Consider the following 24306-nt stretch of genomic DNA (forward strand, 5'->3'; position numbering starts at 1 on the left):
CACGCGTGCGCACATTTGTGAAGGTGGTATCGTTCATTTCAAGTCTTCATCACATTGGCAGAAGCCAATCAAAAAGAATTGATCCGCTCACCTCTCGAGTCGTCTATCGGGTCTGAGTCACTCGTTCATCACGGGCCAATCATATGAGTTTAGAGCCGGAAAAAGAATTAAACCGTTCATCTCTCGAGTCCCCGGGTTTGAGTCATTCTGTCACGTAAACAACGAACGATCATGGCTTCTATCGGCTCAGACTGTGCATTGATTAAGATTATATGTGACTGTCAGTGTAACGTGAATGAACCCCTGACATTTGAAGACATGAAGAGCTGAGCTGAGCAAAGCGACGACAATACCTTCATAGACAGAAGAGCAGGTCAACATTAAAGTATTATTTTCTCCTTCTTATAGTATTCTATTTATGACTTATTTGTCGTGCGATCAACCTTTTGGGCTAGTTGTAGATGTGTTTGGAAGCAATTCGTAACATTTTAATAATATTTTGGCAAATTGAACCAAATGAACGAAATGACTCAAAAAAAGATTCGTTCATCTTGATGAACGAGACTCAAAGATCCGAGTCAGTAAAATGAGCTGAACTTCCCATCACTAATACAAACTGACCTCTTAGTTGCCCCAGTCTATTGATAAGCCGTGGTGAGTGTGGTCTTGAGTTGATCGCAGTCGACCAATCACAACAGTCAAGGTCATCAGCCAATCACCACAGATTTGCATGAAACAATAGAAGGGTTTGGATGAACCACGAACACAATCAAATGCATATTATAAGACAATAACAGTGTTCTGAGCTTATATTCACATCAGCCTGTTGTTGGAGACCCCAAAACCTAAATAGGACCTTTTATAATGTATAACAGGGGCTGATTAACTGAGAAATCTGATTTGTGTGAATATAGTGTAGAGCTTAGAGGAAGGGAGATTTCATTCTGCTTTTTTTAACTCGTGATTTTTCTCTCCAGTGTGAGTCCTCTCATGTGTTTTCAGGTGTCCTGAACGTCTGAATGTTTTGTCACAGTGTGAACACTGGTAAGGTTTCTCCTTAGTATGGATCATCTGGTGTCGTCTCAAGGTTCTAGCTGTAATAAAAGTCTTCCCACACTCTGAACACACAAAGTCTCTCACACCAGTGTGGATCTTCTGATGCCCTTTTAAATGTGACTGCACTGTGAAACCCTTCCCACACTCAGAGCATGAATACGGCCTCTCGTTTGAATGAAGTCTAAGATGGACCTTCAGCTCTGAAGGCCTCAAAAATGCTTTGCCGCACTGATCACATTTGTGTTTTTTCTCTCCGGTGTGGATCAGCATGTGTTCTTTAAGGCTCGATATTTTTGTGAAGCTCTTCCCACACTGAGTACATGTGAACGGTTTCTCTCCAGTGTGAATCAGTTTGTGATATGTAAGGCTACCAGACAGTCTGAATCTTTGGCCGCAGTCTAAACACACGTGAGGTTTCTCTCCAGTGTGGATCATCTGGTGCAGTTTCAAGTATTTATCTGTAGTAAAAGCCCTCCCACAGTCAATGCACACAAACTCTCTCACAGCAGTGTGGAGCTTCTGATGTTTCCTTAAAACTGTCGGGGTTGTTAAACTCTTTCCACACACAGGACATAAATAAAGCTTCTTCTTTGTGTGAACTCTAAGATGGTTCTTCAGGCCCAAAGGTCTCAAAAATGTTTTGCCGCATTGATCACATGTGTGTGTTTTCTCTCCAGTGTGAATCAGCATGTGTGTTTTCAGGTTTTCTGGAAAATTACATCTCTTGTCGCAGTGCGCACACTTGTACGGTTTCTCTCCAGTGTGAGTTCTCTCGTGGGATTTCAGGTTTCCTAAACGATTGAACCTCATGTCGCAGAGTGAACACTTGAAGGGTTTCTCTCCAGTGTGGATCATCATGTGAATCTTAAGCTTGTATTTGGAGCTGAAAGTCTTTCCACACTGAGTGCATGTCAAACATTTTACAGCTGTTTTCTCCATTGAAGCATCATGTTCAGTGTTTGTCTGAGTGTCTTCTTCCCTCTTGACATGATGTTTCTCCTTATCTTCGCTCAGTTCTTCACTCTCCTCCTTCACCACCACATCTGAAATTAATGTCACATGGTAAGAGTCTAGTTTTTATCCGTACAGTCAATTGATCATGAAAAAGAGCATTTAGTTTGGCTGAGATGTGTAAGTGGTCAAATATGTTTGCACTTTGTCTTTTATACGCTCTCAAAATGACTCCCTTCATAGACGTGACATTTAAAGATGTACTCTCACTAGTCAAGGTTGCGGTAATGTATTGTTTTGTTTTAAAGCATTTATTTACAAGAAAAGTTATTTGTCTGAAATTTGTGAGTTTTTCTTTGTGTTGTTGTATGCGTTTCCTTTTCTTGTGGTTCTCTCTCGCATGGTAAATCAGGTGTAAGCATGTGGAGACTTTCTGGTAGAGATGGCTGACGTGAAACGCTCGTGCAGATTCGCACTATAACATCAGAAAGATCCGACCCTTCTTATCTGAACATGCAGCTCAACTCCTTGTTCAAGCTCTTGTTCTCTCCAAACTGGATTAATGCAACTCTCTACTAGCTGGGCTTCCAGCTAACTCTATCAAGCCTCTTCAACTGCTCCAGAATGCAGCAGCACGAGTTGTCTTCAATGAACCTAAAAGAGCACATGTCACTCCGCTGCTCATCCGTTTGCACTGGCTGCCAGTTGCTGCTCGCATCAAATTCAAAACTCTGATGTTTGCTTACAAAGTGACTTCTGGCCTTGCTCCTTCTTATCTGCTCTCGCTTCTGCAGATGTATGTGCCCTCCAGAAACTTGCGTTCTGTGAATGAACGTCGCCTCCTGGTTCCATCCCAAAGAGGGAAGAAATCACTTTCGCGAACGCTCACGCTCAATCTGCCCAGTTGGTGGAATAAACTCCCTAACTGCATCAGAACAGCAGAGTCACTCGCTACTTTCAAGAAACGACTAAAAACCCAACTATTTAGTCTCCACTACACTTCCTAATCTGCAATTGCCTCTCTGAATATCACACTAATTGTACAAAAAAAAAAATACTAATACTACTAATACTTCCCTTCTTAGACTTTACAGACCTGAAACTTGCCTTTAGTACTTATTCATTGTTGCTCTTATAGTTGTGTAAATTGCTTCCTTGTCCTCATTTGTAAGTCACTTTGGATAAAAGCGTCTGCTAAATGACTAAATGTAAATGTAAAATGTAAACTGCCGTTTCGACACAGCGTCGAGATCCCGGAGCGCAAGGGTTTTGAAACACAGCACTGAAGCATGATCCGCAACACCCAGGCCATGTGACATAGGTGATTCGAAACATCGGCCATTTCAGAAGAGTTTCAAGACCTGGCGAATCTGCATATGACTGACAGGGTCAGAATGAATCTCTTTCTTAAATAGCCTCGTGGACTGCGCGACATTTTTTATCCCCTTCCGTGTGGATCATGCATCCCCGGTGCAAAAAAAAAGCTACAGCTCCTCTGGAGGCGTGAAGTTCCAAGAACATTTCCTGAGTCTGAAGCAATGATGGTAAGATGCTCCCATTCCTATAACGTCGCTTGACGTTCGGCGTGGATCTGTCAAATGTCAAGAATTAACGTTGTGCGAGGATTTAACGAAAAGTTCTGCGAATCCCAATGCCTTAAAAATCAGCTGCATCCCAGGATCATTCCACTACATGGCATTCCAAGACAGTTCTTTTGATCCCCTTTATGTGCACTTGCATTAAAGCCCTCATCCATTGTTTTGTTCACATGCTTTTCCGAGTTTTTGTGGACAATACCTTAATCGCAAACGCCTTAAAACCTACAGTCTAAAGTGCACATTAAGGCTGCCAGGGACACTGCTACGCTGCATGAACCTTGGCGCAACGAGATTGAGTTGCTTTGTCAGTGTTACTGTATCACTCGGACATGGTGCCAGAGAGTTAAGGCTGATTTGTACTTCCGCATCAAACGCACGCGTATACTACGGCGCCCACAGCCCTACACTGTGTGCATCGCTGATGTGCACCTCTCAAAAAATGTAACTACATATCGCAACGACGCGTAGCGCAAGCTCTGTGATTGGTTGGCTTGGTAGCGCTGACGAGTCTGGACGGGACCGAGAGTCGCGCGAGCCAAATTGTTTACAAGTGTGGAGTCCCGTGAAGGAGCTCCGGATGGAAAGTTTTGTTTTGTGTTTACCTCATAGTTAAAGTTGTTGCACGTCCGCCGGTTCCTGCCTCAAAATGAGCGAGTTTCTTTAAAAAATAAATACAATGTACTTACTGTGTTCATAAAGTATTGGAGAACACTTGTGGTGCTCTTGAGTTGGGATAGAGGTTGGGTTAGAGACAGGTTTGGTGGTGTGGGTAGGTTTAAGGGTGGGTTAAGGTGTAGGAAATGGTCAGCAGTGTTTCTGCAAATGTAATTACTAAGGTAATTACATACAGGTATTTAATTAAGCATAAGTACACAATAAATACATGTATTTAGACAATAAGTACATTGTAACAAACTATTAGTTCCTGTGTAAGTACATATTAGTTAAGGTCACTTAATATAAAGTGGGACCCTATTGCGACAAACATACAGAGACGCATGTGATGAGGAGGGTTTTCTCATGTTTCATTGTTAGTAGGGAGGTCAGTGAATGTTGTTTAATTTGTTTTAATTTATGTGCAGGTAAGAGGGTTTAAATTTTAGTTGTTGAATTTTAGTTTTTTATTTTGACTATACCTCCGCATTATAATTATGTCTCCTCTAAACCTAAATGTCAAATAAATCTGACATTTCCTTGGTCAATCGCCTTGGTTGTTTTCTTTTCTTAATGGGAGATGAGACTCCGGTCTGCTCATTAACTTTAGAAGTGTCCAATATAATTTCATTTTATCAATGGTTACGGGTCTGGCTTGCTTTGTGGAGTCGTGCAATGTTTAAAGTATGCAACTGAGCACAATAGTCACGATTGATAGACGTCATTTTCAAAAGGTGAGTATGCAAGAACTGGATGCTCTTGCAGTTTATTGGTGGGGATCTAATTCAACATAAAATTATTTTACTTTGTGAAAGAATGAATGAAAACTTCTGGAAAAGGGGGGAGTAATGAAAAAAACACAAACCTATTAGTTCTTCAGTCTCTTCCTGTTTAATTCTGCAGGGTTCTGGGTCACTCATCTTCTCACTGTCCTTCAATAAACTCTGTCTTTGTCTTTCACTGATGGTGGCAGAGCTTCAGGAGAAGAAACAGAGAAATCTGATTCATTTACACTGAGTGAGGAAATAAACACATTGTGATGTTATATCTTGTGATACAATATGTGATATGCTCAAGTCAGGTGACACCAATGAAATTACCTTAAATTTGTAGATCTGAATATTGATGAGCGTCAGACTATACTCATTAAAGAAACAATCAGGATCAGTAGCAAATCAGAAAATTTTACAATGTTTACAGGACGCGCTCATCACTATTGTAATTAATTAAAAAAAAATTTAATTGCATTTATATCAGTGTATAGTTTTATTAAGTATACACACCAATAAAGTAATCAGATTGTCATCAGTCGTGCGTCTCTACAGAAACTCACAAATCACGCTGGAAAATAAAGATTTAATATCTCTGCACAAAAATTCATACACGTTTATTCCCATTGTTTCCCTTAAGAATAAGATACTTTGAGATATTGCTCATTAACGCTGATAAACCTTAACACACTGACAGAAAACTCAAACACATTCACTCATATTGTCCTGTCAGAGCTCCTCTCCGCCTGCTGTATTGTTTTGGTCAGCAGACACACAGATAGAGGTGAACTCAATGCAGAAACTAGTCGCAGATTGTCGCTTTAATAAACTGTAAAGTGTGTTTTATTGTTGTGTAAACACGAGAAAAAGCGTCAACGACTCACCTCAGCTCTGAAGACTCGACGCTGAATGAACGCGTCAGACAGCGTTGACGTCATCACGGCGAGGCGGGCGCAACGGAAAATCGTCAAAATCGCGCAAAACAAAAATACTGCAATGGTAATGTAAAACGATCACGTTAAAATGTCAGTAAACAATTATATACACTTTACACACTTATTCACACATTTGTATTATAAACAGGCAAGAGTCAGACTGCACTATGGTCAGCAGTATCTTCATAAAACGGTTTTATTAAAATAAATGATCAACAAATGAATCTGTCATGACGGTCTCTATCTACACACTATCAATCTCCAATTACAACCCTAAATCAAAAAACGTTGGGACAGTATAGAAAAAAAGAAGAAAAAAAAGAAAGTAGTGATCTCTAAATTTACTTTGGCTTCTGTTTCATCGCAAATCACTTATTTATTTTTAAATAAACACCTATTCCATTTTTGGTTCTAGCAACATGTTTAAAAAAAAAGTTGTATCAGGAAGGCATTTATTACTGTGTAATGTTCCCATTCCTTTTCACAACACTTAAAAGCAGTTTAGGGACTGAAGACACCAAGTGATGAAGTGTTTCAAGTGTAATTTTGTCCCATTCTTACAGCAAAACAAGTCTTAAGGCGGGCAACAGTACGTGGTCTTTGTTGTCGCATTTGCACTTCAAATTGTGCCACACATTCTCCATTGGAGACAGATCGGGACTGCAGGCAGGCCAGTCAATTACTTGTATCTTCTTTCGAGATTTTGTTAAGACATATTTTCCTCATTACAGCCGGTTATATACACAATACTGTATATATATATATATATATATATATATATATATATATATATATATATATATATATATATATATAATATATATATAATTAATTTTTTACATAGCAGCATTTTAAATGGAACAACATATCTGACGATATACGAGTTACTTTAATGAATAGTTTTCGGAAAATAAAGTTTATTGTTAAAATTACTTCCACATCAGTAGTGAGAGTAACATTGAACATTCGTTTGGAATCATTGCATACATTTCAACAAGTCATCTCTCCGAAATCAAAATAAGCATCATTCAATCTGTCTTCAAAAGCGGACTATCGGACATTAAAAAAAACTGTAATACAGTTGATAATGAGCTTGAAGCGCGCTGCTATGTACATCTTCACTGCAAATACAGCCTATTCTATTGCAAAATACAACCTATAATAAATATATATCAGTAGGTTATTTTTTTTTAATCAATAAAATTCAGGTATTAAAAATCGGCAGGCTATGCTAGAAAATGGACATATTTTAAAATTGCTTCTTTTTGCTGTCATTCAATGTGTTTTTGGTCAATATCAGTCAATGCATTCTAACTTTGAGCATAAGCAGCGCTGCAAAACAGACCGTCAGATTGCTAGCGCTAAAATGCCATATTTGTGAACAAATATTCGTGAATTGTGTTTATTTTATGAATTACTGTTTAGCTTCTAATGTTTTAACTCTCATAACATTATGATGTCCCATATTTTAGGCTGCTGCTATAATTTGCACATGGCTATATGGATTTATGGATAGACCCAATGTAGTGGGGTGATGACGTACGCGCACAACTCATCCGCAGCTATAGTCTGTTTTTAAAAGACACAGGATGCTTATCAGGGTGTTTGTGTAGCATGCTTCCTTTCAGATCAAATTAATCGTTCATTTTTATTTTAAAACACTATGACTTATTGAAATGTGCATAACTAACACCTGTATTAATGCCTCCCTCACTCAAAATAATTCATGGACAAACTTTGGGAAGTGGAAGTATTATGGTTTAACAATATTCAAACTTTCATTTCAGAAAAGTGTTCAGTAAAGCAACGTAAGGCTTGATTTAACGTCAAAATAAAGGTTGTTCCATTTGAAACATGCTAACATAAAATAAATATATAGCCAATAAAAGGCCCTTATACGAGAAATATGTCATCTTATAGAGGAAAAAATGTCCGCTATCACAAGAAAATATTCTTTATAACATTAATAAGTGGAAAAAACAAAAGCCCATTGTAGGCTAGCCTGTGTGGCAGCATTGCGTCACCCTGAATGAGGCTTTGGAAAATAGAAAACAAGCCTTCATTCGTTTTGTTTTCTGGGAATTTTATTTTGTTGTTATTCGTAATAAAAAATGACAATCAAATCATTATTAATTTTTGCTTTTCCATTTTTTGACCACAAAAAACGCCTCGTATTTCAATATGTTTTTCAACTTTTAAAAATAAAAAATAAAAAAAGGCTCGTTTATCCGTTTCTAAATATATAACCTAAAATATACACGGACCCAATCCAGACCATTTCAGCTCAATGACGTATAATAATCTTTTTACAGAAGCGGAATCGATTTAAAAAGTCAAGAGTGATGTGTTTAGTGTCGTAGAATATCGTAGAATATCGTATTTTTCGTAGAAAATCGTGAAAGGGACCCAGAACTGCTAACATGCTAACTGCTTACAGGTTTTTGCATACAAACTGACGCCATAGTTGCTCCAGTATATTGATAAGCCGTGGTGAGCATTTCCTATCAGTCTTGCATTGAACGCAATCGACCAATCACCGGAGATTAGCGTCACACTATGGAAGGGTTTGGATCAATTGTTGGGATCAATTGGTAAAAATGACTGCATATTATAAGACAATGACAGTGTTCTTTGAGCTTGTATTCACATCAGCCTGTTGTTGGAGACCCCAAAACCAAAACAGGACCTTTTATAATGTATAACAGGGGCTGATTAACTGAGAAATCTGGTGTGTGTGAATATAGTGTAGAGCTTTCAGGAAGGGAGATTTCATTCTGCTTTTTTAACTCGTGATTTTTCTCTCCAGTGTGAGTCCTCTCATGTTTTTTCAGGTGTCCTGAATGTCTGAATGTTTTGTTGCAGTGTGAACACGGGTAAGGGAGCTCTCGAGTGTGGATCATCTGGTGCCGTCTCAAGCCTCCAGCTCTAATGAAACTCTTCCCACAATCAAAGCAGACGAACTCTCTCACACCAGTGTGGATCTTCTGATGTTTTTTTAAATTTGACTGCAATATGAAACTCTTCCCACACTCAGAGCATGAATACGGCCTCTCGTTTGAATGAATTCTAAGGTGGTCCTTCAGCTCTGAAGGCCTCAAAAATGTTTTTCTGCACTGATCACATTTGTGTTTTTTCTCACCAGTGTGGATCAGCATGTGTGCACTGAGGCTTGATAGTTGTGTGAAACTCTTCCCACATTGAGTACATGTGAACGGTTTCTCTCCAGTGTGAATCATTTTGTGATATTTAAGGGTACAAGACAGTCTGAATCTCCTACCGCAGTCTGAACACGCGTGAGGTTTCTCTCCAGTGTGAATCATCTGGTGGCGTTTCAAGTATTTAACTTTAGTAAAAGTCCTCCCACAGTCAAAGCAGAAAAACTCTCCCACACCAGTGTGGATCTTCTGATGTTTTCCTAAAACTATCGGGGATGTAAAACTCTTTCCACACTCAGGACAGGAGTAAAGATTCTCGTTTGTGTGAACTCTAAGATGGCTCTTTAGCCCTGAAGGCCTTAAAAAAGTTTTGCCGCATTGATCACATTGGTGTGTTTTCTCTCCAGTGTGGAGCAGCATGTGTGTTTTCAGGTTTTCTGAAAAATTAAATCTCTTGTCGCAGTGTGCACACTTGTACGGTTTCTCTCCAGTGTGAGTTCTCTCGTGGGATTTCAGGTTTCCTAAACGATTGAACCTCATGTCGCAGTGTGAACACTTGAAGGGTTTCTCTCCAGTGTGGATCATCATGTGAATCTTAAGATTAGATTTGGAGCTTAAACTCTTTCCACACTGGGTGCAGGTCAAACATTGTACAGCTGTTTTTTCCATTGAAGCACCATGTTCACTGTTTGTGTGAGTGTCTTCTTCACTCTTGACATGATGTTTCTCCTCATCTTCACTCAGTTCTTCACTCTCCTCCTTCACCAACACATCTGAAAATTAACAAGTCACAATTTAAGAGTCTAGACTTGATCTGTACTGTAATCATACATGTCAACCCTCCAGTTTTTCCCCAGGATTCTCCTGTATTTTACAGTTTTATCCTGCTAGACTGGAAGGGCATCGGCTGTGTAAAACATATGCTGGATAAGTTGGCGGTTCATTCCGCTGTGGCGACTCCTGATTAATAAAGAAACTTAGCCGAAAAGAAAATGAATGGATGCTCTTGCAGTTTATTGTGGGGATCTAATTTAATTAAAAAAAAAATTGACTTTGCAAAGGAATGAATGCAAACTTCTGGAAAAGGGGGGAGTAATGAAAAAAACACAAACCTATTAGTTCTTCAGTCTCTTCCTGTTTAATTCTGCAGGGTTCTGGATCACTCATCTTCACACTGTCCTTCAATAAACTCTGTCTTTGTCTTTCACTGATGGCGGCAGAGCTTCAGGAGAACAAACAGAGAAATCTAATTCATTTACACTGATTGATGGAATGAATACATTATGATGTTATATCTTGTGATACAATATGTGATTATGTTGAAGGATTCGGATTTCTGCTTTCCAATCTGTCTCATCATGGACCAACGTTTATCCTCCCCATCATCCTGTTTCTCAGTATTTAACTGTGAATTGATTTGAATTAATGAGTAAGTTAACACATTGCTTAATATTAGAATGTTCAGTGCATTTGCCTGTCTCTTTATACCTATTTTCAGAAGTCACAAATCTAGGTCAGAGGTCACAGAGACCTTCAGTGGAACTGAGGGCTGAGGACTGGAAGCAACTGTTTCTATTGTTATTTCTAGTAGTTAATACTGTCTAAAATATCTAAAGTGATTTTGCTATTTTTACTGTTAATTCTTTTAAAGTGATTCTTCTTTTATTCAAGATAGACTTTGTATAGTAAGAATATAACTGGCTGAATGTAGATTATACCGGTTTTAAACCAGTTTTGATAAAGACGGCTGGGAATACACTCAGCCTTGAATAAGAAACAAATTATACTTTGTGTGTGTGTGTGTTCTATTTGATTGTTGATCCGTTTCACAGGTCTGGAGTCAGCTCTAATCAGTCTAAGGGATGTCTGACGTTTATGCTTAAGATATTGTTCAGAATATACGCACGAACCCCACGTGAAAATGTTCCTAGTCTATCTGTGTTTTAACCAATCAGGTTAGGACACCTATATGTGTGACGCAGTTAATGACGTTATGTGAGAGTATAATTGTTATTGATTGGTGATTGTAAGCAGAGCGGCCTACCCAGCAAACAATGAGTTGGCGGACCGTCGGCGTTTTTTGGTCGGCACAAATTCAGCGGCTTGATACGGGCGGACCGCCGTCGGCTCACCAGCGGGAAGCCGCCCATTCTAAAAGTTATGTCGGCTCACCGGCGTTTTTTTGGGTGGCACGCCGCCAGCGGGTTACCGTGGGTGGACCGCCGTCGGGACACGAGTGGCTATCCGATGGCCCACCCGGTGATGTTTTTAATGTTGTTGGCTGTTCTGTACCTGATATAAGTACTTTTGTTTAACACTTTTTACATTTAAAACGAATGAGGCACTAAATAAAAATATAGTTATTAATAAAAGCAAAGTTTAGTAGGCCTATATAAAACTAAAAGAGGTTTTAAATATAACAGGTTATTATTAAAACAAAACAAAATTAAGTTTAAAAATCAAGATTTAATATTAAAGTCATTATTTAATATGTTTATAAATTGTTTAAATGTTTATGTAAATGCTGCGTGACTTTAAAGTGTCCATTACCGAGCCCCATTCAAGCACTGCAGCAGAGAGCGTTGTTATGGAAACGGAGCAACGACACGACACCTGACCGTCAACAGCACTTCTCTCATGCGGCAGTTTTCACTAATTTCAGGTAAGTTTAGTCGCTAAAATCACGCAAATGTTACATACAACTGTTTCTGACACTTTTCTTACTGGTAATTGACATATTTCTGTTGAACATGTTTTTTATAGAGACTGTTGTGTCTTTGGAAAAAGTCCGTTAGAGTCTTAGCAGAGGTAACGTTAGCATTAGGCTAACGTTAGCTATTGTTTATAAAAGTGTTGGCTTTTAATTACATTTTATGTGTAGATGAGAGGTTTGACAATGTTTTATTGGAGGTAGTCTACTTTATTTAGCCTAAAATAAGCACTGTACTGTCAACAAGAGCGAATTAAAATGTTAAAGTTAGTACATATGTGTTACTTTGATATTTCACAGTAATGTAAACTAATATTAATTTTAAAAAGTGCTCTGTGGTTTCAGGAGTGACAAAATTACCCCTACAACAGAAGAGAAGAGCCAAGATGAAGGTAGCTATTCACAGAGCTGGAGGAAACACAGGTAAAACTATAATTAACTATTAAATAGATTAATGTGCATTTTTATAAGAAATCCCTACATTATCATGTACATGATACATGTCTTGATTGCAGTTATTTTAAAGTTTTGACATCTAAACATAAGTGAGTGGTTTTAAAAAATTGTTTACATTGCTTTTCTCAAAGCTGAATTTACAGCATCAGTGCTCCAGTCCAAAATGTAATATTGTATTTATAATTTGCTGCTGATCAAGCAAGATTTTTTTTATTTTTATCATGTTTTGTTATTTCAGGATTCATTGATGAATAGAAAGTTTAAATTGAAAAGTATTTGAATTAGAAATCTTAACTCTCTTCTGATTAGTTTTATGCACCCTTGTTTAATACAAGTATCCATTTCTTAAAATGTGTTAGTAATATATACATTTTTTATTACTTTTTTCTAGATTTTTGATCGTCCTCCACTCACTCTACCACTTTGTTTTCCTTGCCAGACTTCATTTAAGGTAAGTAATTTTATAGTGACACTTAAAAGTATTCCCAATGATAAATTTTATTAATGTTAATATTAATATCAACTGCATCAAACAAATTAGCCTATTAGAATGATTTCTGAAGGGTCATCTGACACTGGAGTAATGATGCTAACAAATCAGCTTTGACCTCACATTAATAAAATACATGGTCACATTTTATTTTGATGGTCTGTTTGGTGAATTTAAGCTGCATTGCATCTACATGCCAACAAATTCTCATTAGATTATAAGTAGACTGTTAGGGTTGCGGTTAGGGTTGGTGTAAGTTGACATGTACTTGGTAAGTTTCTTATAGTCAGTTAAATGTCTGTTAAAGGAGCAGAATCAACAGATTTTAAGCAGACAGTCTATTAATACTCAAATGGACCATCAAAATAAAGTGTTACCAAATATATTTTAAAATGCATTGACATTAAAAATCATTATTTTAAACTGTAAAAATATTTCAGTGCTACTTTTAAACTGTAAATTAATGTTATCAATCAAATCAATGCAGTCTTGATGTCCAATAAAAAGACAATAAAAAATACAAACATTAATGTCCATAATGACCTAGTTACTGATGATGGACAAAAATGATGACTGATGATTCTGTTATTTCAGGATAAGAAAGAAGCCTGCTACAAGAGAGACAGCGGATGGGACCTTCAAAGACATTTTTATTAGGATCTGCTAATCATGAGGGGGCAGACGAAAGAACCTGCATTTTCCTTCAGCTTAATATCAGAGGTCACCACAGCGTAAGGAACTGGATATTACTTTGGCATATGTTTTACACAGCGGATGGCCTTCCAGCTGCAACCCAGCACTGTGAAACACCCATACACTCTCGTATTCACAGACACTTCTACACTATGTTCAAATTCACCTATAGCACAAGTGTTTGGACTGTGGTGGAAACCCACACCAAAACAGGGAGAACATGTAAACTCCACACAGAAATGCCAGCGGACCCAGTCGGGACTCATACCAGCAACCTTTTTGCTGTGAGGTGACAGTCTGAGCCACTGTGCTGCCCCAGTGTAGTTGTTAATAACCTCCAGATGTTTTAGTTTGATTTTGTAATAATAATGCACGTTTACATTTATTGTAATATGTATGTTTATATTTATCCACAATGTCATTTATTTTTATGTTATTTATAATAACGTTAAATGTCATAAGAATGTTATAATTTATTATAATATTATAATAAATAATTATAATAATGTTAAAATATAAATAATACAAGTTTATTTATAATGTTTTTAATAGTTTATTTTTATAATGAGAAGTCTCAAAGTTTGTCTTTATTATAGAAAACTCATTGTTGAATGGCTACCACTTTACAATAAGGTTGTATGTATTAGTTAATGTATTTACTACATAATAAACAATACAATTATTACAGTATTTATTCATCTTTGCTAATGTTGGTGAATGGAAAAAAGTTGTTAATTGTTTATTCATGTTAACTCGCAATGTATTAACTAATGTTAACAAGCATGACTGATTTTATTAATGCATTAGTAAATGCTGTACATAAATTATGCTGTACAGGTATTGTTCATATTAGTTCATATTTAAACCATTAACATTACTTATAAAACTACTGTACAATGTAACTGTTGTATGTATGTTGTTATATTATATTTGTATGTATTTTATATTTATTTTGTTATATTTGTTAACGTATGTGTTTTTGAAACATTTCATTAAGTGTTTAACGTATGCTCGTTATGCAGTATTATAAATAAATGTTATAATGATTAAGTATTTTGTACTTGATTTCATTATTGGACATATTTATATTGAATACAATTGTAAAGGCTAATATAATATTTAAAAATGACATGTGGACCGACCGTGGGCCGCCAGCAGACACTTATTTAAAACCAGCGGTGCGATGGCGGACCACCGTCGGAAAAGCGGCGGCAGCCGCTGGTGGGCCGCTGGAATAACGATGAGCAAATTGACGGTGGACCGCGGGCGGCGCCCGCCGGTGGACCGCCGACTTTGCCACCGGCGGGCCGCCAGTGGCCCGCTGGTCTTATGTTAGCTGGGTAGGAACTCATTGCGAGTGTTAAAGCTGGCTTCCACGGATGTAACTGCAAACTATCTTCAGTAAACTTGATTTATTTATTTAAATCTCTGACTCCGGCTCTTCTTCATCTACCAGACTGCTCATTCTTTGAATTAAACTGTAAACTATCCCTACAATGTGGTTTGCTCAATTCAGGTGATAACAATAGCATTAACTTACATTTGTAGATCTGAATATTGATGAGACTATAAACACTGCAGCAGATTTAATGAGCGTTTGCAGGATGAACTCATCACTATTGTAACAAAAAAAAAAGTTTTGTATTTATATCAGTGTATAGTTTTATTAAGTATTCACACCAATAAAGTAATCAGATTGTCAGCAGTCGCGCGTCTGTACAGAAACTGAGAAATCAGAAAAACCGTTAAAATAAAGGGCGCCAAAAACTATATTTAACATTTTCTGGACAAAATTCGCACATCTGCCGCAGAATATTCCCACAGTTTCCCTTCACATATCACTCATTTCGATTTTACAAATAACGTTACAAGCGCTGATAAACACAAACGTTAAACCCCAAACACATTCACTCATATTGTCCCCTCAGAGCTGCTCTCTGCCTGCTGTATTGTTCTGGTCAGCAGACACACAGATAGAGGTGAACTCAATGCAGAAACTAGTCGCAGATTGTCGCTTTAATAAACTGTAAAGTGTGTTTTATTGTTGTGTAAACACGAGAAAAAGCGAAAACGACTCACCTCAGCTCTGAAGACTCGACGCCGAATGAATGCGCCCGCCTCGCCCTGATGACGTCAGTACTGTCTGACGCGGTCATTCCGCGTCGAGTCTTCAGAGCTGAGGTGAGTCGTTGACGCTTTTTCTCGTGTTTACACAACAATAAAACACACTTTACAGTTTATTAAAGCGACAATCTGCGACTAGTTTCTGCATTGAGTTCACCTCTATCTGTGTGTCTGCTGACCAAAACAATCCAGCAGGCAGAGAGCAGCTCTGAGATGACAATATGATTGGGTTTTTTGTGTCAGTGTGTTTGAGTTTGTAACATAGTAATGATTTGTGAGTGGGAATTTACTAAAGCAGATATACGACTTTTAATCCAGAAAACTACAATTAAGTTTTTGGCGCTCTTTATTTTCTAAATAGAGGTTAAGTTGGTTTTATATTAGGATATTGAGACATTCTCCTTAATATAAATTCAGAAAAGTATTATTTGCAAATTCAAAATAGGGGAATCACATTAGAAGCAAATGACTATGAAAGTACAACATTTCACAGTGAAGATAGTGTTAATGTTGTTTAGAAGTCATTCTTGTATGCTAATTCCGACTAAATATTCAAATTAGCATGGTAAACAATATAGAGACTTCTAAATGAACGAATGTGCGAATATAAAACCAACTTTACCTCTTTATTTTCCAACGGTTTTTCTAATTTTTCAGTTTCTGTAGAGACGCGCGATTGCTCACAATCTGATTACGTTATTGGTGTGAATACTTAAACTGTATAAGGATAAATGCAAAAGGTTTTTAAATGAATTACAATTATGAGTTTATCCTACAAACACTCATTATAAAATGAGCTGATCTGCTGCTGATCCTTAATGTTTACTAAGTGTTTAAAGTCTGACATTCATCAATATTCAGATCTACAAATTCAAGGTAATGTTATTGTTATCACCTGACCTTATCAAATCACATAATCACATTGTATAATAAGATATAACATCATAATGTTTATTTCCTCTATCAGTGTAAATGAATCAGATTTCTCTGTTTGTTCTCCTGAAGCTCTGCTGTCATCAGTGAAAGACAAAGACAGAGTTTATTGAAGGACAGTGAGAAGATGAGTGATCCAGAACCCTGCAGAATTAAACAGGAAGAGACTGAAGAACTAATAGGTTTGTGTTCATTCATTACTCTTCAATAATGAGGCTGAACAACAGTCAGGTTTGCTAATCTAAAATTCGTCTTCGCTGCTATATTGATACAACATCAATTACTCAAAGATAAATTCAAGAGTTAGAGATGGATGAAGTACGGTTGCAGCATATAAGTCTCAGATGCATGACACTGCAACACCGATATCTACGCTACAAGATCCCAATGATATTTTTCCACCTTTCCTTTAAATGCTCAACTCAGAACAATCATCAATTCAAGATAATAAAAGCTCCACCAAAGTCTCCCTCTGGTCATATGCTAACCTAAAAACCAATCACCACCTGGACCTTAAAGTTCATAACTGACAGACAATTTCACACTTCAGCAGGACCGATCGCAGATCAACAGGCAATCATTATCATAATACGAGTGACTACTGCAAATTTGAGACTGTTTACTAATCCCGTAGAGACCTTTTACAGGATATCAAACATAACAAGCTAAAGTTACAGATTCACAAGATACGTCATATTGTAAACTTGGACATTCAGTGTTTCAGTGAGCTGCTCTGGTGGAGAGGGTATAGTAGAGGGTGATCAGGATGGGTGACTGAGACAGCCAAACAACTGCTTTCCTAGCTAATCTTCTCAAATTACAAAGTTTATTGCGTGACTATTCTTGTGGTCTTCGCTCATGGATTTCCATAACAGTTCTCGGATCCGATATTATGGAGAGATTGAACCATCCTTACAGCATTCTCTACTTGACTCTGGCTACAGACATTATGATTGGCTGTGACTTTCCCTGCTTTCATGCGAGCGGCTGCTAAAGTACGTTTAAATGTTCGCAGCACCAAAACTGCGAGGAAATCTTCCAGTCAGGCTAACTGTGGGAGACTCGGGTGAGACGTGAGCATTAGCTGCAACATTTCAAAATAAAGTGTAAGTCACTTGACGTCAAGTTCACTACAAGTCCACGATAATAGTAACCATGGCTGTGCCATTACTCAGTTTTGATTTTGGCCTCCACATCAATTATGAAAAAAACAACAATTGAGATAAAATGTCGTCATAAGCCTCCCCCTACGTATGACACCAGCCCACCAGTAAAATAAAAGAAGAGAAGAAGAATGCCTCCCCCTTTCCAGAATTTGTTTATAACCCATCCGTTTCATTTTTATGTAGTTATACTAGGTCTGCATAATCAAGGGGTGACCGCTAGGTCTCGCTGGTCGCTGCCTCGTCACCTCAGCTCATATATATATATATATATATATATATATATATATATATATATATATATGTATATATTTCATATTTTTGTGTTGTTTTATGTGGCTTTACACAGTCAGTTGCCTTTTGGGATTATTTCCTTTAATTATCAGATGATATGGCATGCTGTGTGCACTTAATTATGCTCACAATTATTCATTTGGCCTTTAATTCCCAGGTGAGGAAAATTATATGCTTATATGTCATCTCTATAAATGTATTTGTTTTATTTATGATCATTTATAATGTTCTTTAGAGCTGTAATGCACTCCAGAATCTGACAGATTGATTAGCTGTAGGCTCTAGAACAGTCATCTGAAGCGTTGTCATACAGTGTTATGCTGGATTTCATCAATAGCCTTGCATTCACTAACAGACTATATCTGAAGTGTTTGGAAGTAATTCGGGTTTGGCCATTTTACACAGATCTACCACTACATGTGGCGTTATTTCATTGACAAATATCATGGGTGCAGTATTAAGATCGATTTAATGTAATTGCCCAGGGGTGGCCAACCCTGTTCCTGGAGAGCCACCTTCCTGCAGATTTCAGTTGCAACCCATATCAAACACACCTGAACCAATTAATTAGGACCTGAACACCGCGTGATAATTACAGGCAGGTGTGTTTGATATGGGTTGCAACTGAAATCTGCAGGAAGGTGGCTCTCCAGGAACAGGGTTGGCCACCCCTGTAATAGCCTATAAGCATGTCAATCTTTGCTTGCGCGCAGATTTCCTCTGTTTGTGCACAAAACTTCTTGTGCGACCTCAAATATACGCTGCTCAAGTGCAGATTTTCTTGCGTGCCCTCAAATAATTGCGGCTGAAGTGTGATTTAGTGTGTTTATGTAGCGAGTCTGTCTCCGACATTTATTAGATTTGCTAGGAATATTTATGAATGTCTGTGATAGACTTGCGGAGCGGACCGCGGCATTAATGCATCCTGAAGTAAAGTGAAGCGGCTATAAACTCCAGCAAGATAAAGTCATTATATGCGGAGCCACAGACCTTCATCTATAAATAAAGGATAATTATGGACACTGTGTTCATCATAACTGAAAGCTACACCGTATTTGCTGGTCTCACGCACCTGTCAGTCAGCACGTCCCCTTAAAGGGTTAAACAGAACGCACAGCACTACTATGGTCACAGAAAAGTTTGCGCTGTTATTATTCACTTACCTTTTCATATGTTTTCAGTGCGATTTTAACCCGCTATTTAAAAAACGACTGAATATTTTGAATAACAAGCTGTAATGTATCTATGGCGGGATGAATTTTGGTGTGGCGCCCCGCCACGGAAGAATGAATGTAGCAGAATCCATACTTCTGTAGAAGAACATTATAAGAACAATGTAAGAACAATGTTTCGTGAACGCTCACGCTCAATCTGCCCAGTTGGTGGAATGAACTCCCTAACTGCATCAGAACGGCAGAGTCACTCGCTGTTTTCAAGAAACGACTAAAAACTCAACTATTTAGTCTCCACTTCACTTCCTAATCTGCAATTGCCTCTCTGGATAAACCATTAACTGTACCCAAAATAAATAAAATTACTAATACTTTCCTTCTTAGACTTTACAGACCTGAAACTTGCCTATAGCACTTATTTATTGTTGCTCTTATAGTTGTGTAAATTGCTTCCTTGTCCTCATTTGTAAGTCGCTTTGGATAAAAGCGTCTGCTAAATGACTAAATGTAAATGTTTAGTGGCTCAATGTGTTACAGCAGTGTTTTTAAAAGTTTAAACACTTTATTGATTTAGTATACAGCCAAGCACATGTGGTCAGAACACAAACCAGTCGCAGGTAATGAAGTATGAAGCGTTCCTCCCAAAGAAAAGCTAAGCTAAGCAAAATGCTCCAAGACATTTGTAGCTCTGCTCGCGCTCCACCTCTTTGCCCTTGTTTGGTATCCCCCGGTCAGATGACGTGTGAACAAAATGGCACTGGTTGTCCACTACTACTCATAGCTTAATTTGCCTTAATTTACAGTATAACTTCCCTCAAGCATACGCTAGCACAAGTGGTTTCCGTGTTACTGGTTTATTTGTTGGCTTTTTCCCCCAAATCCACCGTGAAAACTAAACAATGAATACGGAACAAATGTACTTAATACAAATCAAAACATATGTACACAAACAAACAAACTTCAAACACAACATACAAATATAAAGCAAAATACCTCGTTGGCTGCATGCCGTACCAAAGAAATTGTCCTGAATGTTCCTTGAATCACTTGAAGGCCTCGTTGAAGTTGATACTAGTGATGGTGAAATGAAGCGTTCTAAACCAGTGAAGTGCTCGACTCAATTGTATTGGAAAAAGGTTCGTTACTCGAAGCTTTCTAAATCAGAGCTCGATGAGGACCTCTTCTGGTTAAAGTGTGGGAAAGCACTGTGTTGCCATAATGTCAAATGTTCACGACTGACCAACTCATCCATGTAGTAATACAACAGCAATATAAACAAATTACTGTAGTTTTTACACATAACATATATTACATCACACCACTGATGACTGTGGTAACATTCAAGGTATTCAAAAGATTTTCATATTATAACTAATTCTGTTCCAATCGGGGATCGAACCAGCGATTCCTGCATGGGAGGCGAATGCTATATGCATATATGCTATATGCGATATGCAGTGGTTTTCTTTAAAGATAGTTGTAAAATAATACGCTAATACGCTTTGGTATGGTTCAAAACCTTTTTACTATAAATTACTATTGTATTTTAGTTTAATTACTGGTGTGTGAGACAGATGCAGTGCTTTGAAACAGTAGAAATGTATGTAATCGACGCCTAATCTCTCGCTATACACTTTACTAACCCATGAGGGTGTTTAAACCTTTGAAACGAAGCAGTCACGTGAGTATAGGCCAGGGGTTTTCAAAGTCTAAGACAGTGGGCCTCCCTTTTGACACAACTTATCCATTGGCGCCCCCCTCCTCCCAAACACGCACGCGCACACACACACACACACACACACACACACACACCAACACATTTACATATATATATATATATATATATACTGTATATATATATATATATATATATATATATATATATATATATACACACAGTATATATATAAAGACACAGACAGATGTCAGACTGTTAACTCACTTTTATCATCATTTGCATGAAAGTGCAATAATTTACAGAGTAATAACAAGTATTTTAATATAACGTTTTTAAAACTAGGATGATGGTTCAATATGAATAGAACAGATCCAAGAACTGTCCATCCCAGTCAAAACAGTCGAAGTTTAGCGGGTCTCATGCTGTCATTAGCCAAAATATCTTGACAAACCACACTTAAAGGTCGTGGTTCATCAGCTGGTCCTGTCCACGTAAATCCTAAACTCAAATACTGATCATCATATCGTCGTCTTTTGGGTTAAAGCCCTGAACTTGAAGGCTTTGAATCAAGGGGGGGGGGGGGGGGGGGGGGGGGGTCTCAGAAACCGATCCATTGTATTAGCAGGCATATACCTTTATTGGCGGGCTTGCCAAACAGAAGCGAATTCACAGCTATGGGCTTCTGGGTAATAAAGGTTTTCTTATTTTTGACGTATTATTTTTTTTAGCTTTGTTTAATTAAAACGTTTAAATATAATAAAAAATACATATAATAATTAAACTTAATTATTATATTTTTATTATATAATATTTTTCCCGCGCCTCCCCTGACATGCTCTGGCGCCCCCCAGGGAAGGCGCGCCTTATACTTTGAAAACCCCTGGTATAGGCGAATGAAGCTTCGGACGTCACTGATCACCTGATGATGGCAAAACAAATCGAGCTCCGGTACACTGCTTCTCCGCGAGATGTATCGTTTTTTTGATACATGCTTCGAAGCCTCGGCGCACAACGTCACATCACTAGTTGATACATCCATTGAAGAGCACATGCAAACAACTCATGCTTGCCGATTGCTAGCTCACAGGAAGTGATAAGCTAATGGCCAGTCAGCCATTTCATACAGCCACAGATTTTAAAATAAAAGTCCCAAACCAAATAAATTCACAAATAATACATAACCTATTTTTTCAACAACAAAAAATATCTTTAAAAACATAAACTTATATACATAATATACAAAGTGACAGCAAACAGTTACACCTGTAACTGTTAGACTGTAGTCTATGGAGTACAACCTTAAATGAGTCATGTCTATGAAGGGGCCTCATCTTTTTTTTGTTGAGTGTTTAAAAGTCCGAGTGCAAACATATTTGACCACTTACACATCTCAGCCAAGCACAAATGCTCTTATTCATGATCAATTGACTGTACGGAGAAAAACTAGACTCTTAACATGTGACTTATTTTTCAGATGTGATGGTGAAGGAGGAGAGTGAAAAACTGAGTGGAGATGAGGAGAAACATCATGTCAAGAGGGAAGAAGACACTCAATCAGAGACTGAAAGAACAGCTGTGAAATGTTTCACCTGCACTCGGTGTGGAAAGAGTTTCAGCCTCAAAATGACTCTCAAGCGTCACATGATGATCCACACCGGAGAGAAACCCTACAAGTGTTCCCACTGCGACAAGAGGTTCAATCATTCAGGAAACCTGAAATCACACATGCTGCTCCACACTGGAGAGAAAACACACAAGTGTGATCAGTGCAGCAAAACATTTTTGAGGGCTTCAGAGCTGAAGATCCATCTTAGACTACATTTAAACCAGAGGCCTTATCCGTGCTCTGAGTGTGGAAAGAGTTTTACATTGCTATCTCATTTAAAAGACCATCAGAAGATCCACTCTGGGGTGAGAGAGTTTGTCTGCTTTGAGTGTGAGAAGACTTTTATTACAGCTGGAACCTTGAACCGACACAAGATGATCCACACTCGAGAGATACCTTACAAGTGTTCACGCTGCATCAAAACATTCAGACATTCAGGACACCTGAAAAAACATGAGAGGAGCCACACTGGAGAGAAACCGTTCACATGTACTCAGTGTGGGAGAAGTTTCACACGATTATCAAACTTTAATAAACATGTGCAGATCCACAGCGAGGGAACAATCACAAACTAAAAAAGGCTCAATGAAGTTTCCTTTCCTCCAAACTGTACTCCGTTCACAAACTTTAGATTTCTCAGTTAATCAGCCCCTGTTATACATTATAAAAGGTCCTGTTGTGGTTTTGGGGTCTCCAACAACAGGCTGATGTGAATGCGTGGATGCATTTTTTTCAAACCCATCTATTGTGTGATGCTAATCTGTGGTGATTGGTCCAAAGACCCAGTCTGTTGTGAAAACTGTTCATTAAACGAACGCAAACAATGCATATATCGTTAAATATGGTGTTCTATTTAAAAAGCTGCTATGTAAACAAAAATTAATTATATATTAATATATACACACAATTATATATATATATATATATATATATATATATATATATATATATATATATATATATATATATATACATACATATATATATATATATATATATATATATATATATATATATATATATATATATATATATATATAAATAACAAGATCCCGGAATTCAATTCAATTCAATTCAGCTTTATTTGTACAGCGCTTTTACAATGTAGATTGTGTCAAAGCAGCTTCACATAAATGGTCATAGTAACTGGAACAGTGTGGTTCAGGTTTTAGTGTTTAAGTTCAGTTCAGTTTAGCTCAGTTCAGTGTGATTTAATCATTACTGAGAGTTCAAACACTGAAGAGCAAATTCATCGATGCGTAGCTCTACCAATCCTGAACCATGCGAGGCAGTGGCGACAGCGGAGAGGGAAAAAAAACTTCACCTGATGGGAGTGAAGAAAAAAAACCTTGAGAGAACCAGACTCAGTTGGGCACGACCATTTTAATTTCTCCGCTGGCCAAAAGTCTTGTGCAGAACTTCATTCGTCGTGGTTTAGGCTGGAAGATAGCCTCAGCGAAGACTCGTCTGTCCCTGGAGCGTCGCTGGAATCAGACTCATGTTCTCCACTCCAAGAGAAAATAGGTAATTGACTGGTCTGCATGCAATCCTAACCTGTCTCCAATAGAGAATGTGCGGCATGTGACAAGGAAAACCTTGTACTGTTGCCCACCTTAAGACTAGTTTGCAGGAAGAATTGGACAAAATTACACCTGAATCACTTCATCACTTGGTGTCTTCAGTCCAGAAGCGTCTTTTCAGTGTTGTGAAAAGGAGCGGCAACATTACAAAGTGGTAAATGCTTTACTGATACAACTTTTTTTAAACATGTTGCTAGAACCAAAAATGAAAAAAAATGTTTATTTAAAAATGAATAAGTCATGAGGAACAGTAAATAATGTTTGTTGTATTGACTGCAATGAAAAACA

At 37.7% G+C, this 24306-nt stretch overlaps 2 protein-coding genes and 1 long non-coding RNA gene across 4 annotated transcripts; 2 read left to right on the top strand and 1 right to left on the bottom strand.

Annotated features, from left to right (window-relative positions):
* Nucleotides 1-730: 730 nt before the first annotated feature.
* Nucleotides 731-15656, bottom strand: LOC100536587 (uncharacterized). The gene is given in 7 exon segments (XM_068216588.2): nt 731-953; nt 955-2099; nt 5125-5234; nt 5914-5965; nt 8618-9892; nt 10232-10341; nt 15548-15656. Coding segments are annotated over 7 exon segments (2904 nt in total). The 5' UTR covers nt 15625-15656; the 3' UTR covers nt 731-818.
* Nucleotides 11709-13857, top strand: LOC141380122 (uncharacterized). 2 transcript variants are annotated; one of them, XR_012397605.1, is made up of 4 exons: nt 11709-11781; nt 12175-12252; nt 12677-12736; nt 13370-13857. It is a non-coding gene; the product is annotated as an uncharacterized lncRNA (long non-coding RNA). The 2 variants fall into 2 exon arrangements; XR_012397606.1 differs by lacking the exon at nt 12677-12736 and having other exon boundaries at nt 13370-13852.
* On the top strand, nt 15623-23264 carry LOC100006952 (uncharacterized). Its single transcript, XM_017353395.4, is given in 4 exon segments — nt 15623-15649; nt 16598-16707; nt 22307-23039; nt 23041-23264. Coding segments are annotated over 3 exon segments (894 nt in total). The 5' UTR covers nt 15623-15649; nt 16598-16652; the 3' UTR covers nt 23147-23264.
* The last annotated feature ends 1042 nt before the right edge of the window (nt 23265-24306 follow it).

This window comes from Danio rerio, chromosome 22, assembly GCF_049306965.1.
Source record: "Danio rerio strain Tuebingen ecotype United States chromosome 22, GRCz12tu, whole genome shotgun sequence".
Lineage (NCBI taxonomy): Eukaryota > Metazoa > Chordata > Actinopteri > Cypriniformes > Danionidae > Danio > Danio rerio.